We start from the raw sequence: 16,551 nt of genomic DNA, 5'->3' as shown, positions 1-16,551 counted from the left end.
GGCAAAAGATTATGACAGTCTTTGTTTTCACCAGTGTTTAAAAAAGCAGGAGAGAAACAGAACCGGAGTCTTCATAAGCAGAAAGTGCAACAGAGTATCAGCTGCTGCATCCTCCTGAACTTCTCAATGTGCTACCAAACTGTCAATTATACAAACAGTTCAATTATGACAGTGCCACAAATTGTTAAAACAATGCAAATAGTGTGATCACAAAGTCACTGGTTCCAATTTTTTCCCCAGTAGTTGCCCAGAAAAATGTCAAGACAATCGAAATCTATCCTTCAGCTTCCTCAATATGTCCTGATTGCTGGAGTATAGAGGTCTGTGGTATTACTGTACTTGTTCCACGAGAGATCCTGTCTTGATCTGTGTTTGTAGACAAGGAAGCCATCGAAATGGGCTGCAACAAACCAGGCGTCATGCCAGAGGAGACAGTCAGGCTGTGTGTCGTGCCCTTAAGTGTAAGATCCTGTGTGGGAAGAAGTGGCTTGAGGATGCTGACAAGACAGAAAGCAGAGCCACTCTTAGGAATGAAATTCACTTTGTTCTTGTCAGGGCAGTAGAAGGCTGGAATTTCATGCAATGGCTTTGGCCTAGAAATAAAATATACACAATAGTTTTAAAATTACATTAAACAATCAAATTCTGTCAATTGCAGGTATGTATTACTGAACACATCACCAGAGACAAGTTGAGGTTTAAACTTGAAGTATTTCAGCTACTCAATAATGCCTTCATGACACTCCCACCACACGGCAAACGGCAAGGTGGTTTAAACTGCTTGCTTACACATACTACAAGTTAAACAGCATGTTCTTAAGGCAGGCTGTCTCCAAACCAAAGGAAGACACTAACTTCATGTTGCAGATCACAAACCTTGTCCATGAATTAGCATAAATATTCTCGATCACATTCTCCAGAACCTTTCACAACCCAAAAAGTTCTGCCCCCCACATAGATACGCTTCATACTGCAAGCCTTGTGAAAGAAGGCTGGCATAGCAATGTTCCTAATATTGCGTATCTCAGAGCTGTTCATGATCATAGGGGGATGCCCTTTTCTAGACTTTTGCCTCCTTTGCATGTTCACCTGAGCACGGCCTGAATGTCTGTAAACAATGAGCCCATCTAACTTAGAAACACAATGCAGAGAGTAAAATGTAGTATTCCCAGTGTCGTTCACAATTAAGTGCCTATAACCTGGGAAGGAAGTGTGGAACACACATTTAGACCCCGATTTGCAGTTTTGCCACCTCAGCATATAATTCAACCAACTCAGAGGCATGGTTTATAAAAGACAGAGCTGAAAGGGAAACTATGGATAGCATAGGAACACTTTCTGTGTCTATCTCTAACTCTGCAAATGTAAATCTACTAAGCGAGTCTAACTTTAAGACCAAACTATGGGAATCTGTTCCAAAGCCTCTCTTCCCAGCTGGAAATAACCATTAGAAATTTATACTCGGCTTTCTTTTTTGCCAGCATTGTCCTTTAGTCTATAACCTTCCCCTCTCTTCCGTGTGTTCATAAGACAGCCATATGCCCCGTCTCCTACTAGACCAAGCAAGTCAATCTTTCAGTCTACTCTTGTAGGAGATACTCATTCTGAAAAGTAATTCTGTTAATGAAATGGGTATGTTTCCTTGATAGCTGACTCCCCAAGTGTCCAGAGAACTCAGCCCCATTTATAATTTTTTTCCCCCAAATGAAAATCCTGTAAGCTTCAAATAGAAATCATGTTAAACAAAGGTTGAGTTTTAAATAGCTACACTCATGGATTCCACGTACGTGTAGAATGCAAGTACCAGATGTGAGAAAGATTTTTGCATGAGCCTGCAGTGTCTTAAGAACTGACACATCTAGGTAGAAGCTCCATTAGAAGCCTGTTTCGCTCTACAGCAGAACAATCCTTCAGCTATGTAGCAAGGACATCCAAAAAGAAATGCAAATGCAAGTCAAATCACAATGGAATATGTTCTTGGAGCAAGTGAAGAATATCTAATCTGTTGGCAACATAGCTTACACACTCTAAAATAGAAACAGGTAGCTTAAGTTACTGTAACCCTTTCCACATTGCTATAGAGAGGTGATAGAGACCGCTCAAAATCCATTTGCAGAGATCAGAGATGGAAAATATATAAAGGCAGCTATAATGTTTATAATTACTACTTATACTAGATGGCACTGCTGAGATAATATAGGCATAAGAGAATTATAACCAAATGATACTCCTTGCCTGATGAAATGAAATTTTTAACTATAGGTTAAGATTCTTGCATCCAAGTGACATAAGGGTATAAAAACTCCACTGAAAATAATAATAAAAACATAGAACCCACAGAATATTCCCAAATCACAAAAGGCAGCTTCTTCAGAATAACCAAAGCATTAAATACTCAGGGCCAAATTTGCTCCTTTCTCACTAGAAGTTTCACAACTTCATAGATGTAGCTGAAAAGAATATGGTCTTCAGAGTCTAGGTTACTGGATGTGCCTGTAAAGCTGTGACATATTAGCTGATGCACCTGCATTACAGCTTCTTAGTACATCTCTCTGTACCTGGTTATTTGAGTTCCTCCCCCACGACCTGCCAGGTAAGAGACATCCTCTCAAGTTATGCTAGTTTAAAAAAAAAGCCTCTCAAGGTTTTGATTTTAACACAAAATTCAGCAAAAAAAATGCATACGTATATACCAGTATGTAGTCATACAAAACAACAGAGATCAGGCTGTTAGCATGGTTTTAGTAGCTGAACTTATAATTTTGATCTGACAAAAATCAACAAACCAAGGGGTACCTCTGAATGTTAAATGCAGTAAAGATGAACTTACAAGCTTTCCTCAAAGACTTTCACCTTTTCACAGCCCTCTGGAGGTTCACGCTTGAACATGTAGCTGTTGTTGGGTTTTGGTGAGGTAGCATATTTTGGCAAGGGAGAATTATTCCCATTCTCTGCAGAAACAGAGTATCTCATCACTTAAATGTGTCACACTATAAAAAAAATAACAATCTTTAAATGCCCCCCAGATTGAAACCCACTTCATTATCAATGCTGTAAAATTAAGAAAGATTTTAATTTGCCTCCAAGTCTTCATTTGCAAATAAGCTTTCTTATCTCAATCCCTTTCCTCCTTTCTATTTCTCCTTATACCATTTTCAGGCTCCTCTGCAGTCTTTGTTCATTCCAATTCTGTAACTGCAGACTTCAATCTATGGTCCTGAGCTGTCACCATCTAGCCAAACGAAGTGGGCAGAAGCCATATTCCTTAAAAACCAGCACAGGTTTATGTTAAATTGTAAAATTCACCTAGTATATCTCAGAAGGTTTCTGGTTAAAAAAAAAAAAAATTAAAAGAAACCCAAACAGTTAAATTGGAAGGTTGCCTGTTTTGTCTGAGATGATACAAAATACCTCCCAGGAGCAACAGGACTAACCTGCTTCGCTGTTCCACCTATTGCTGTACACTACTACTTTATTGCTTCTTCAACATGCTTACAGTATTTGAAGAATCTATTATTTTAAAACAAAAAAATTTGTTTGGGAAGCACATTCCTCAGTCACATCTATCCAGCTTCAACTACAGAGCACTAGATAGGTGTGCACACATGGTATTTGGAGCAATTTTGAAAAAAACCCAAACAGATCACTTAAAAAGAAAGAAACATTCTACCATTTCTCCATGGATATATGAAACAAAACCCCTCTCTAAGTTCATGTTCACCCACATAGCAACAAGTTAAAGTTTAGCATTGTTGAACTTTTAAAGTTACACAGTACCTTTATCTCTGGAATCAGCAAGAAGATCATCTGTAGAACATGGACTTCCCTCACTGCCTTCGTTAGAGATGGTAAGAAATGAGGTTGGAGATACTGACTGGGAGCGGCTGCTGTTGTTACTACCCCTGTCTGCTCCACCAGGTGTTTGGGTATCAATGCTGCGAGTACTACTACTACGCTGAACCAACGGAGGTGGTGCACGGTGCCCATCTGGAATATCTTGAGGCTATTAAAAATAAAAATGTATCAGCTGCTCTTGTCTGGTTAGCAATTTCTTTAAATCCAGTAATGCTGAAGGGTTTTTTGAGTTTCATAAACTGTTTGAAGTAGAAAATTCTATCCATTACACAAGACTCCAACAGAAATTAAAAAAAAGTCAGGTTCAGAAACTAAGGACAACAGTTTGCAAAATTTCACAAAACCACAGAATTGCTGAGGTTGGAAGGACCTCTCAAGATTATCTAGTCCAACACCCCTGCTCAAGCAGAGTCAGCTAGAGCAGCCTGTCCAGGACTGTGTCCAGTCAGGTTTTGACTGTCTCCACAGACAGTGATTCCACAACCTCTCTGGGCAACCTGCTCCAGTTTTGAGCACACACACACTAAAAGTAAAAAAAATAAAGGCGTTTTTCTTGTGTTCAGATTGAATTTAATGCTTTTTTGTTTATGGCCCTTGCCCTGCCATTGGACACTACTGAAGAGTCCGGCTCCCTCCTCTTCATTCCTGCACATCAGATATTTATACACATCGATAAGATCCCCTGAGCTTTCTCTTCTCAGGGTTGAACAGTCCCAGCTCCCTCAGCCTCTCCTCATATGAAAGATGTTCCAGTCCCTTAATCATCTTCGTGGCCTGTATTTCTGATTTATTACTAAATTTACCTCTAAAAATACCTAAAAATAAAATGAAAGTTAAAATGGGCAAGTTATGCTTCAACTTGGATGGGGACAGTTCAGCATGGACACAGAAAAGAAAAACTTACTACAAAAATTCTCAAAACAGACCTTTTGTCTTTTCCCTGTTTTACTGGTATTTCTTATTTTATTGTAAAATAATTATATCACAGTAAGCACAGAGGAAAAAGGTTCAGATTTAAGCTTTAACTCCTTCCTTCTTTTTGCTTTCCAAGAGACTTTTCAACCACCTTTACCAAAGAAAGCAAAATTAATTCCAGATATAGTTAATTCAAAAACTGTGCAAAATAACACTTAGGACTTAAAAACCTCAAACCAAAAGCAAAATAATTTTAGAAAGCAATCATGGTGGCAGATACATACAACAAGCTGTTCTTCTTTGTCTCCCGTCTCCTTAATTATTATCTCAATCTCCTGATTCAGTCCTTCTACACTGTTTCGGAATCGTGATCCTGTTGATTTGGTAATAGGTATCACAGGAACAAGAACACTCTTTGGGATGGGAGCCTGCAGAACCAGAGACAGTGAGAAAGCAATATAGATTTACTTACATAACACAGTTACTGTTTCTACTCAAAAGTGAGCCTTTAAACAGAACACATTTATACCACAGTGTCAAGGATTTATATTAAATGATAGCGACTGTGTTAAAACAGATACCTTAAATGAAGACACAGACAACGTGAATTTTGTTTCAAATCTAATTTCTAGCAGGAAAAGCTTTCAACAATCTAGTCTCAGAACTTTCCCTTGATGTGGTGTGCCTCCAGCTTGATATTGCTTTACAAGTGAAAATTTAACAGTAAACATTTAAATGTAAGTAATTTTGAAGCCTTTAAAATATATTCACATTCTTTCTGAAGTGAGCTGTAACACAATTTCACTTCCTTCACTGTTCGATTTACCATTTGTAATTTCATTAAAATTATTTTAATGGAAGTCTGCTGTCACCTACAGTAACATGACACATGCAGAAGGAAAATTATTCCACAAATGCAAGATTGCACTATGCTAGAAATGAAGACAAACATAGTAAATATATTAAGCCAGAATAAAAGGTTGACAAAACAATTTAGGAAGATTTCCACAGAAAGAATAAAATCCCAAACCCAAATATTAATACATAGTTGCTTCAGAATTAAGATCAACATTTTAAAAATCCAGTGTTTCAAAGTATGCATGAAAACGCCATTCTCTGAAAACATGTTACTGAAGCCCCTTTTAGTACACCACAACTTCGAGATTTCCCATATTCTCCATTAGCCATCCTCCCCTCTATTAAAAATCATGCTACCAGAACATTAGGAGATCCCACCCTAAACTTCAACATAGACTCCTGGTGATTATGCAGGGCACTATTAGAGATAATGGAAGGCTTCCTGCAAATGTTTAGCTCAACTCAAAGAACAGCGTGACACAAAGTCACAGCAGAATTCCTGTGTAAAATTCCTAGGCTCTATGGTCTAGTGTGCTGTGATTGAGAACATCTCCTCTACTGATTGACGGACAGTAGCATTCTCACACCGTCTTCAAAGTGGTTCGTTTGTGGTTTTTTGTATTTTTTCTCTAAGTAACAAGACAGCAAGACTGTGCTTAGACAGACACCAAAGCATTGCAACTTTGCATGAGAATTCTCAAAAACCACATAAAATTTGTCTGGAAGAAAAATTACCTTAACAAAAAATAATGTAAACAAGAGAATTTTAAGTGCATGTCATAATGCAGACTTATTCTCACAATCACAAATCTCCAAGGTGGCAAAACTTACGAATTATATTGGTTTTGCTTTACCAAAGCACTAGGATAGCTATTAAAATAAAAAAAAAAAAAAAAAAGAGGGAGCACAGCTTGCACAAGGACTACAAAAGCTTCTGTTCAGGAAATGCTTGTGACTGTGTTTATGTCAACAAAAACTAAACATTCCCATAATGGCCAAACTTGGAAAGACTTTCAAAAGTCTTGCCTGAAGATGAAAAAAGAGAAAACAAACCACTGGAGAAAAGTACCAGGAAGTCTGAGAAAGCAACCCTGCTAATTCTGCTCCAAACAAGGCCTTGGATCAACAATCCAGTAAACACAGGTCAATATCCAGTCATAATATAGGTATATCAGCACAAGTTTAGGCACTAATAAAGATTGTTTATGCATACAGTTATTAAATATACATGTTCTTAGGACAAACTGAACTTGTTAAAGAAGTAGAAAGCAGAACACAAGTATGCTTGTCTACGATTTCAGCAGCCATTAGCAAAACATGAGAATTCTCCATCTTTTAAATACGATTGCCTACCACAGAAATTGTTAGAATCAGTAATATTTGAAGAGCTCAAGGAAGAAAAGCACAAGTTGCTCCAACAGAGTTCATTATGGTTTAATACAGCATGTTTCACTTCCAAGAGAAACAGTATTCTGTACATGACTGAGGATGACTTGTTAACCCAGAGTGCTGGAGTGGAACAATCAGCCTCGAAACAAGAAACAATATCAGAAATACTGCCTTCACAGAGATTTGCATGGAGCTGGCCTCTAACATACAGGAATAGGCTACCAACCTTTGACTACTCATCTGCATATTTGGGAAGGCACAAAATGAAGCGAGGTGCCAAACACAGGACAATTATTACAGTGCTCACATAATAATACACTGCCAGGGAGTTTTGGTGCGGGACATTTAGAGTCCTGAAAGTTACAGGCATGGCATAAACTCATGAGATATGAAATATGGGTGATGACAAACCCAAGTTGTTCATACGCATTTTAGAAAAACGCTCTAAGCTCATCCAATTTTTCAACAAGCAACAAAACTTTAAATAGAACCCAAGGTTTTTTGATGCTTTTGGATATTAACATCAAACCACCTCAAGGTTGAATGCATCACAGTAATTCCACTCTAAAAATGAAATATTATACCTATGTAAGGTGGTAAGAGTGAAACAAAAAACCCCACTGCAAATTATATTAGTGTTTGCTAAGGATCAACCGATTGGTAAGACATAAAGGACACATGCTTCCCAGGAAAGTGAAAGGTGGGGCCTTGATGGTTCATAGTATCAAGTAGCGGCATAACATCAGCCAAGTGCACTGAGGAAAAAAAGATTATTTTGAAAGACCTAATCCATTTATTCTGACTTCAGCTCTGGCCTCAATTCTAGTTTCTCCATTATATTAACACTGAGAATAAAGGAAAATCCCATTGGTTTGACTCCTATTTACAGATTTAGTAACATGGAATTAATTCAAAATCCAACGTTCCTAGAAGCATCTGGAGATCACCTGAGCCAGCTGCAAACCCCTCTTCCTGTAAAGAGAAGCAGAATGGAACATTTCTGGCATCACAAAAAAAACCCAACCTAACAAACAACATGCAATTGCTCTGGAAAAAAATGTAGTTAGCAGCAAGGACTTGATCAAGTTCCTCACACCAAATATTTCCTAATTCTGAGTGGAGGGACAGAAATAGCTAACAAGCTTATTCCACAGAGACTGTGTGGATTTCTTTCTTCAAAGCCAATCATAAGTGGTAAGAACCACTGTAAGAATTTTGGTAAAACCCAAGAATTGTGGAAAAGCTTAACTGCTCATTAGTAGGAAAGAAAAGAGGAAATATATCCACCGAATTGCTTCTTTTAGTTTTAACTAGAAGAGTAAGCCATTTCCAAAATGTTAAACAGAGTTTACCTGGTCTCTGTGAAGTGACTACTGAGGCAATTTCTCAACACATTTTCTCGGTCTTGTCAGGAATCCAACTCCTTGAACTCAGAAATCTTTGTATGACCCCCTAGAGTCAACAACTGCAAGCTTCCTTCAAGTTGGGAACGTAAAAAAATTTCTAAATATTCTAATCACTAACTGCAAGTGTTTCCACACAGCCCTTCCCACAAATCCTGCAGGAACTGAGCTGCTGCCAGAAATTCTAGTTTAGCAGTTCTCTAGAAAGGAATAAGAAAGCCCAGGAACTTTGCCCTTGATGCCTACAGTTACAGATTTTCACTCTGACATAGAAAGCAGCCTCTTAAATACCATTAATCTAATCCTTCGCTTACTCTTTTTGAAGCCTTCTGTAACTTTGCCCCTCCACAAGTAGCTCGACACAGCTGGCACAAAATTTACCAAGAAAAACAATGATTTGTTTTGTAACACAATGCTGGAAAAGCTGCTTTGCCTCAGTTTATGTTTTATAGTCCGTTTCACAAGCCCAAAACCTAATTATCTGTTGTGCAATATTTTATTCACGTACTCTAAAATTTGACAGAATGCAAAAGACCTCCATACAAGAAGCAAAATTTCACGAGCATAATAAAGTAATTATGATGCAAAAAAATTTTATATACCTAATTTTGGGGGCAGTATTTTTCAGAGTAGTAGCATCACTGTTCTTTTTCAAAATTAAAAACCACTAATGTTATCTATGTTAAAGCGACAATAGCTTAGCATTCAAAAACTTACAGTTTTGAGGAATACCAAGCCACACCTGTTAAAGACTGCACATAATTCTCTAGTGTACTGAAAGGCCTATACCAGAAGTTACTCAGTACACTTCTTTGTTTAAAATGCCTCAATTGCCCACAAGTACAGAACAAATCTTCAAACAAGTTCCTCATATTTGGACAAAATACCTGCGTCAAGTATTTTGACCTCCAATTTATTTAATCCCCCCCAATGCGTCTCACCAATTTTCATAAACTTTCTCAAAAAACCCTAGAAAGGGATCGGGTCATTTATTTGTCTTTCTTCTTTCATCATTTTGGACTGTTCTGACTTGAGCTACAGCAGTCACTAAGACTAGCAACACGCTACACTGCATCTGCACTTCAGTAAAGCAGATCAAAATGTAGGAATTTGTAGTAGACAGCCTGCTTCAAGTTCAAATTGTTCTTCTGCTATACAGAAGAGAAGGAAACAGTTTCTGTTTCAAGATTTAAAGAGTTTGAAGAAATAATTCCCAAATTCTTATGTCAGAAAATGTATGGTTCTCCCTTCTATTTTTTATTTCATCCTTTATCAGAATGGGTAAGTACCTGTAGAGCAGGACACATGCTGTCACAAGAGCTTCCCTCCCTGGCCTAAATTATTTCTGGAAGGATGGAACGACAGAAAGGAAACAGTTTTCATTAACTAGTAGCAAAGTATGATATTTGTTAGAACAATGCTAACTGCATTTCAGTAGTAATTGGGAATATGATCAGATTTGCAGAGAAGCTTCACTGCTGAAGTACTTTCTCAATTCACAACACTGACAGTTCCATGGTTTCTTTCAACTACATTGACTCGCAAGGCAATCGTGAGGGATTTGTTCTTTTCGTAACTGTTAAAGAAATTGTGTGTTGTCATAAATATACATTCATGAGATAACAGGGAGGGGGAGGGAAGCTTTCTTCTGAAAAAATGGCCAAAGTTTCCTATTGATTTTCTGGAAGTCACTCAAGCAAAACAGACCTGAAAAAGGATCTGTGTGTCTAAAAGCCTGTAATTCTTTTCCACCTGCTCTCAATTGAGCTAAAAATATTACCTCTCTGTGAACCTGACCTCATTAACAGTCTTGAGATAAAACTGCAACTGCACACAGAAAGTGTGGTGGCCCAACCACCACAATTTTTGAAGTGATTACTACTTAATGTCTCAAGGCATGATAAGTGAGGGGGAAAAAAAAAAAAAAAAAAGAAAAAAAAGTCTTACAAAGGCTGAATGAAGCCATCAAGAGTATAAACACTTTTAATAGAGTACATAAAAATCCCATTGAGTAGCCTTTTGTCAGGTCAGGTCTCTAAATCAGTTCATCATAGGATTAGTCAAATGCTATTGTCAAGACACAAAACGCGATCAGCAAAACCAACAATTTTATTTGAGCGTATATCATTTTACCACCAGTTTGCTCCATGCTACATTCTACATGCAAATTCCTAATTGTTACAGCAATGCTTAACGAAAAAGATAATCTACGGGTTTAGATTAAATTTATCTGCCATCCTTCTGTAGAGCCTGTAGAATGCACTTTAAGACTCTTGCTTTAAGGAAGGATCTAACTATCTGAAATTCTTTGAAAGTGGGAGTTCAAAGCTAACCTAGCCAAGTAACAAAAAGATCCAGGACCCCATACACTTGAGGAAGTCGAAGGAAACGGATCTATTTCATAGAATTCATCTATAGCTACAAAATATTTAGCAGGGTTTTTTTTATTTTTAAAGTTCCCTTTAAGACAAATTCCAACCTTGAAAGGAGTTTAAAACAGTATTAGCTAACCAATATGTCCAAAAAGAGCACAGCCTTACCTGACTGTGGTTAATGGCTGCATGGTTACCATGAAATGGAGACTGTCTTTCTTTATCGCGATGATGTCTACTGCTGTGTTTGCTTCTCTGCAATTGTTGACGCAATTTTGCAATCTAATAAAGGAAGAATTCACATTAGATTCCACCAGATATATTCAGGTACATATATAGTTTCATCAGTTTACTCCATCACTTAAAGTTCTTTACTACCGCAACATTCATAACTATTGCCCGCACTAAATTAAGACTCCAGTTCTTGCAAACCTACCATGTTAGCTACCAGTTCAGCTGAAGCCCACAAGATATCTCTGGAGGTTTAATGAAAGAACTTGAATTACATAAAGTTTAAAAGTAGTTTGGTCACTGCTGGTTTTCCTCCTTTGATGAAGAATGTCACCTGCATTTGACACTTTCTTTGCCACACACTCAGATTAAAAATTTTAATAGTCCTGCATTATTATATGAAATCAATACCAAATGAATAGCTATTTCTTATTTTTCCCAAGCCCATGATCTGTACAATAAAACAAAGCAGTAAAATATTCATGCCTTGCTGAACACTCACAGTAACACTGCATACCAGCAAAAAGTGTCATCATAAGGTATCTCAAATAATAGCATTTCTGACCTCCTTGAGTTGATCGTTGCTGCCCCATGATGCTGAACGTTTGTGTGAGCTTCTCTTCTTTTCTAAATATTCTTCAGCCCAGGCACTTTCTGTCTGCAGCAAGAAGATTACAGGACTAATTAAAGATAGATAATTCCTACTTTCTGGCAGAGTATTTTGAGACAAATTAAAAGAGAGAAAAGTGTTAGATTTGCTAGATTCAGAACTGCAACTGAAAAGCAGTCACTGACTAGAAGCCTTCCTGACAAGTAAAGTACGAAAAAGCAAAGTGAAACTATGTAATTAAAGACAAAAACAAACTAAACAAAAAAGGAAAAAAACCCCACAAACAAACAACAACTTTAAGACCTACTCTAATATAGGAACGTGCTAGTTTCCTTCCCAAATTATTGACCATAAGGCAGTATTAACAGCCAGATGTACCACAAGCTGCTATAAAGCTTCTGAAGAACCAGTACGACAGTGCTGAATATGGGGGAGATGGTATATTTTATTTCTTGCACAGATGCTGACCTTGCTATTTCTGACGCATTAGCAAGGGTAGTTTGGTGTAAACATTGTGAAAGACTGCACCAGTACAGCTTCAAAATCATGTTCTTGCTCAGAAAAACAAGAAGAGTGAAGGCAAGGCATATACGCACCACTAGAGCTATTGCAAAGCAGAGAATTAATTTATTAACACCTCAAAGAGCTTCAGATTCATAGCTGTCTCAGGCCAAGCAAAATGCAACACAGACAATACTAAACTAGTTTCACTAAACCAACAAAGTCATTAACATTTAATAAAGAAACCTCCAAATGTACTGCAGTGAAAGAGTTCTGAGAAATTCAAAGTATTATTAAGACAAACTGTATTTATTTAAGGTAACAAAATGCACAGACAAGCCTGTGATAATACTGCATGCTTTATGCACAATTTGTATTCCCACCTAACCACATCCAGAATGGCCTTCAAAAGCAGTGAACTCTAAATGCTCTAAGAAAAGGGATAATAACATCTATCAGGAATTTCCGTGCAGTCACAAGACATATACCTAATGAAGCAGGAGGAAGGATTTCTGGAAGCAGCTTACACACCAAAAGAGACAGCAAATTCCTTTAAATTCACTATTGCCATAGTGCAGTTCTTAGCACACAGCAGTGATCTAGCTAACTCAGCCTTAGGAGTCATTGATACCTCACTTTCTCCTACAGACAGCAACTTTGATTGCCTCAAAGCCTTCACATCTACAGTGTGCAACAGTTGCTCTTATATTTGAGAATAACAGTTTGCACACCACAAGCTGAACTTATGTACCTAACCTCTCTGTACTCAGAACACAAACTCACAAGGCCATCAATGTTGTGGTTATTAATCCCCATTTTGCAGGGAAAATGGAGGTGTAACTCTGAACATACATCTGTAACTGAAGCTGATGGGAGTTGCAACCTCTAAGTTTCATATAAATGAAACTTCCACTATCAGTAGCTTTTCATCTTCATCATTCCAAATCAAAAACTAAATGGGACAAATCTGAATAATAAAGTTAGTAGGGTTGTTCTGAAATTCCTATTTCATAGAAAAATTAGAATCCATTAGCATCCATTTTCCCAGAAAAGCACTCGCTTATCTTCATGATAAAATAGAATAATTGATAACCCCCATTCCTGAGTACCAACCTTTGTCTAGTCAATTCTCAAATGTCAATCTGGAGTCTCATCCTATCCTCTAGCTTCTGGAACAGTAAATTTCAGCCACTAACTCTAACTTCGCAACTCAGCACAACCATTTCACTTGCCTACAGGAATCTAATTAACACTCTAATCAGTCTTTGCATTTAATTTATATTCAAGACTTTGACTTAAGATTCAGGACTTATTTCATAAATTAATATCAGATTCATTTTAAAAGATTAAAGGTTGCTTTGATGCTCATCCTCAAAACAAATAGTTAGAAATCTTTTTAGAGCAAGAGTAGGTATAAGACATTAAATTATAGGAAACCTTTAAAGCAAGACAGAAATGTAATACTATTTTAGCAAGTCTCCTACTTATTTTGTTTATAATTATTTTCAAGAAACATAGACCAAATAACCAATAGACAAAGAGGAATTTCTATTCCTCTACATTCCTAAAGTACTACCACTTGCTTATTAGTTGTTACCATTCACAACATCCTTCTGCCTGTTCTAGAATTACAAAGAGAAATGAGTTTAAGGCTAAATTTATCACAGATAGAGAACACTTAAGGAAAAAAAAGTCTTAGAGGCAAAAACTTTGTCATTTAGAAGAAATACTCTTTCAGAATTAAAAATATACAAAGCAGTTGTCTCATTTTAACTTGTATTTTGACATAGCTGTATTTCAAACAACCCCAGGCAAAGCCAAACAGGTTTGATTCAAAGGAAGAAAGACACAAGATTACAAACACCTGTTTTAGCAGCACTTAAAACAGTATCTGCATGAATGAATTCCAGCCAGACCCTCAATAATAACACTTATTCATCAGCCAACAAACATTCTGCATGTACATAATTCAGTCTCGTTTTATAGACAGGTTTCAACAAAACAATCAAAGCAGGAGTCTGATACACAGTCTCTGCATGACCTGGGATCTCTCACACAGTTCTCAGCTATGACCTACGGACATCTCTACAAAGGCCTGCAAGCTGAAGTGTGTCACTAATTGCTGTCTCTTCCCTATCTGCTTCCTGAATGACTCTCCTCCCTACACCATAAACCCGCAGAATCAAGATAGCCCGCTTACTCAACTTGAACATCTTTTGTATCTCAATAGATTCAATTCCTGTTCACTAAACTTTTGAAGTCCAAACACATCCATTTCATGCCAGGCTTTGTGAAATCTGAGATTACACACTGGAGCCAGAATATTTTGTAAGTGAAACTTCATCCAAACACCACACCTTCAGAAATGCTAAACAATACAAATGGAGAGCCTGTACTAACTTGGGAAACTAACTACTGTAAATCACATTTTAAACTTGTCCTGAGCTCTAATGGTTGCTTCTTAAGCACACTAGAAAGATTAAACACAACATTGCCTCATCAGTGTCATATCAACACAAGCTTTGGACATACAGATGTATGTCTGTATCCCAAAATTTTTTACTGTTTAATAAATTTTAAATTAGGAAGTGCAAACAGATCATTGTATTTCCCTCAGCAGTATACTAACATCCATCACCACTAAATATACTCATTCTGCCCTTTATATTCTTCCTATTAATCTTTGCAAATGTTTCCCATCATACATGAAAGCTCAGCTACCATAGAGAACAGCTAAATGTGTCAGAATTGGAAGAAAAAGACAAAAGAAAAATGTAAGCCAAAAAAGGATAATATTTAATCTAGCTGGAAAATGCAGAGATTATAGAAGCCCAACCATGACTCAGATTAAACCAAAACTAAGCTGAAAGAGATCAGCTGAATATAGCTATTACTTTGGCAGTAGTATAGAAATACAATTATTTTGGAAAAAAAAGTATTATCCTAAGAAATCAAATATGAAAATAAATAGCTGTCACCCACACTGGTTTAGTTCTGCCCTTTAATGATGCCTTTTAACAGGTAAGCATGAACAGCAATTCCTGGTATATCATAAGCCTTCCATCCTCCTCCTCCTCTTACTCCGATTTGCTTATCTCTTCTTCCCCATCTTCTAACCATTTTTCCAACTCATTTTCCTGCATAGTAAACTTCTTTGTTAGCTCTCCTTTCTTCACTGGTTTCTATTTCCACTTTATCCATAGGGAGATATTCCCCTACAAAACACCTTACTTTTCTAGTGACCTGCTCTTTGAGTTGTTGTCCTTTCTGCAAAACATTGTGGATCTTGAGAAGGCCATGCAGTAACAATTTATGCTGCAGACATCACCTCCTCAACACCCTACACATTTGAGTACACAGCACACTGAAACATTAGTGGTCACATTTTTGTTATTGCTACCAAACCTAAGGCAGGCTCAAACTCAACTATGTCCCATATGCCGTCAGTTTCTCTTCCAACTACATTATTGGCAAATCATGCACTTTTTAAATACTTTCTAGTTGAGTTAAATTTGAATATCATTCACTGTTCAATGAGGCAGCTCTTCAATGCATATAAATCTATACTTGATGCATAGATCCCAGGCAAACATTAAAGGCCTTTTACAATTGGAGGATGAACAGCCTATCATAGAAAAGGCTACAATAACTTTTATGCAGGTACTACAGAAGCTTTTTTATTCAGTTTTAAGACAGACATAAGAAGTCAGCAAGTTCTCTTGAATAAATTTAAACTAAATAGTACTTAAAACCAGTGCAATCTAGTGTACTGCACACTGTAAGAACAATGAGAAAATAGATGTGCAATACACTAGTGTTTTTCTGAGGCAAGAAGAAAGTGGAACTCTTAATAGGTATTATAGTTCACAGCTTTTTCTGAGAGAAGAACGCAAATAATCCACATATGTAACAGCAAAGGTAGGATTCCTGCAATTAGCAAGTGAATAGAAACTTGCAAGCAAGAAAGCTGAAGTGAATGTTTTCAAGGGAAAAGCTTCTTACATTTAAATCCTATCTTCACATTTTAATACTCCAAAGACAAAAATCTGTCCTACCTGTGTGGCTTTGTCTCTCATACATGGAGCAGCTTGCCCATGATTATCACGAGGCCACTGTCCAGCAAGGTATGGAGCAGCAAGCGTATCCAATGAGGAAGTCCGGCGAATAATACTGGAAGGGCTTGATGATGGTGGTCTTGATTTGTCAGCTAGAATAACAACACTTGATTAGAAAGAAAGCAGGACAGAGCTTAATTATTTTAATTGCCTACAACAAATCATATCAAATCAGAACTACTAGGTTATTAAGTATACAACAAAATACTTTTAATATAGGAATTAAATTTGCTTTTCCAGGCTCTATTCAGTTTTAATAAGCACTCACATGTGTTTTTATGGTTTCCTTAAAAACATCCTTA

The 16,551-nt window shown here is 37.1% G+C and overlaps 1 protein-coding gene across 1 annotated transcript; it reads right to left on the bottom strand.

Moving 5' to 3' along the window:
* Positions 1 to 45: 45 nt before the first annotated feature.
* FAM117B (family with sequence similarity 117, member B) lies at positions 46 to 16,333 on the bottom strand. Its single transcript, XM_009890190.1, has 7 exons — positions 16,190 to 16,333; positions 11,589 to 11,681; positions 10,961 to 11,074; positions 5,055 to 5,198; positions 3,778 to 4,003; positions 2,831 to 2,951; positions 46 to 593 (listed from the first exon to the last, which is right to left on the bottom strand). The coding sequence occupies exons 1-7, from the start codon at positions 16,208 to 16,210 to the stop codon at positions 275 to 277; spliced, it is 1,038 nt and encodes a 345-aa protein (XP_009888492.1). The 5' UTR covers positions 16,211 to 16,333; the 3' UTR covers positions 46 to 274.
* Between the last annotated feature and the right edge of the window lie 218 nt (positions 16,334 to 16,551).

This window comes from Charadrius vociferus, unplaced genomic scaffold, assembly GCF_000708025.1.
Source record: "Charadrius vociferus isolate BGI_N301 unplaced genomic scaffold, ASM70802v2 scaffold147, whole genome shotgun sequence".
Classification (NCBI taxonomy): domain Eukaryota; kingdom Metazoa; phylum Chordata; class Aves; order Charadriiformes; family Charadriidae; genus Charadrius; species Charadrius vociferus.
Note: the sequence above shows the minus strand (reverse complement) of the source record. Positions and strands in the feature narration are given on the sequence as shown.

Bases quoted from the DNA above. Each gene is read 5' to 3' on its own strand.
- FAM117B (XM_009890190.1), bottom strand. From the start codon at position 16,210: ATGAGAGACAAAGCCACACAG. The intron at 11,682-16,189 runs GTAGGACAGATT...TTCTTGCTGCAG, and splicing joins TGAGAGACAAAGCCACACAG to ACAGAAAGTGCCTGGGCTGA. The intron at 11,075-11,588 runs GTCAGAAATGCT...TTCCTTTATTAG, and splicing joins GCAACGATCAACTCAAGGAG to ATTGCAAAATTGCGTCAACA.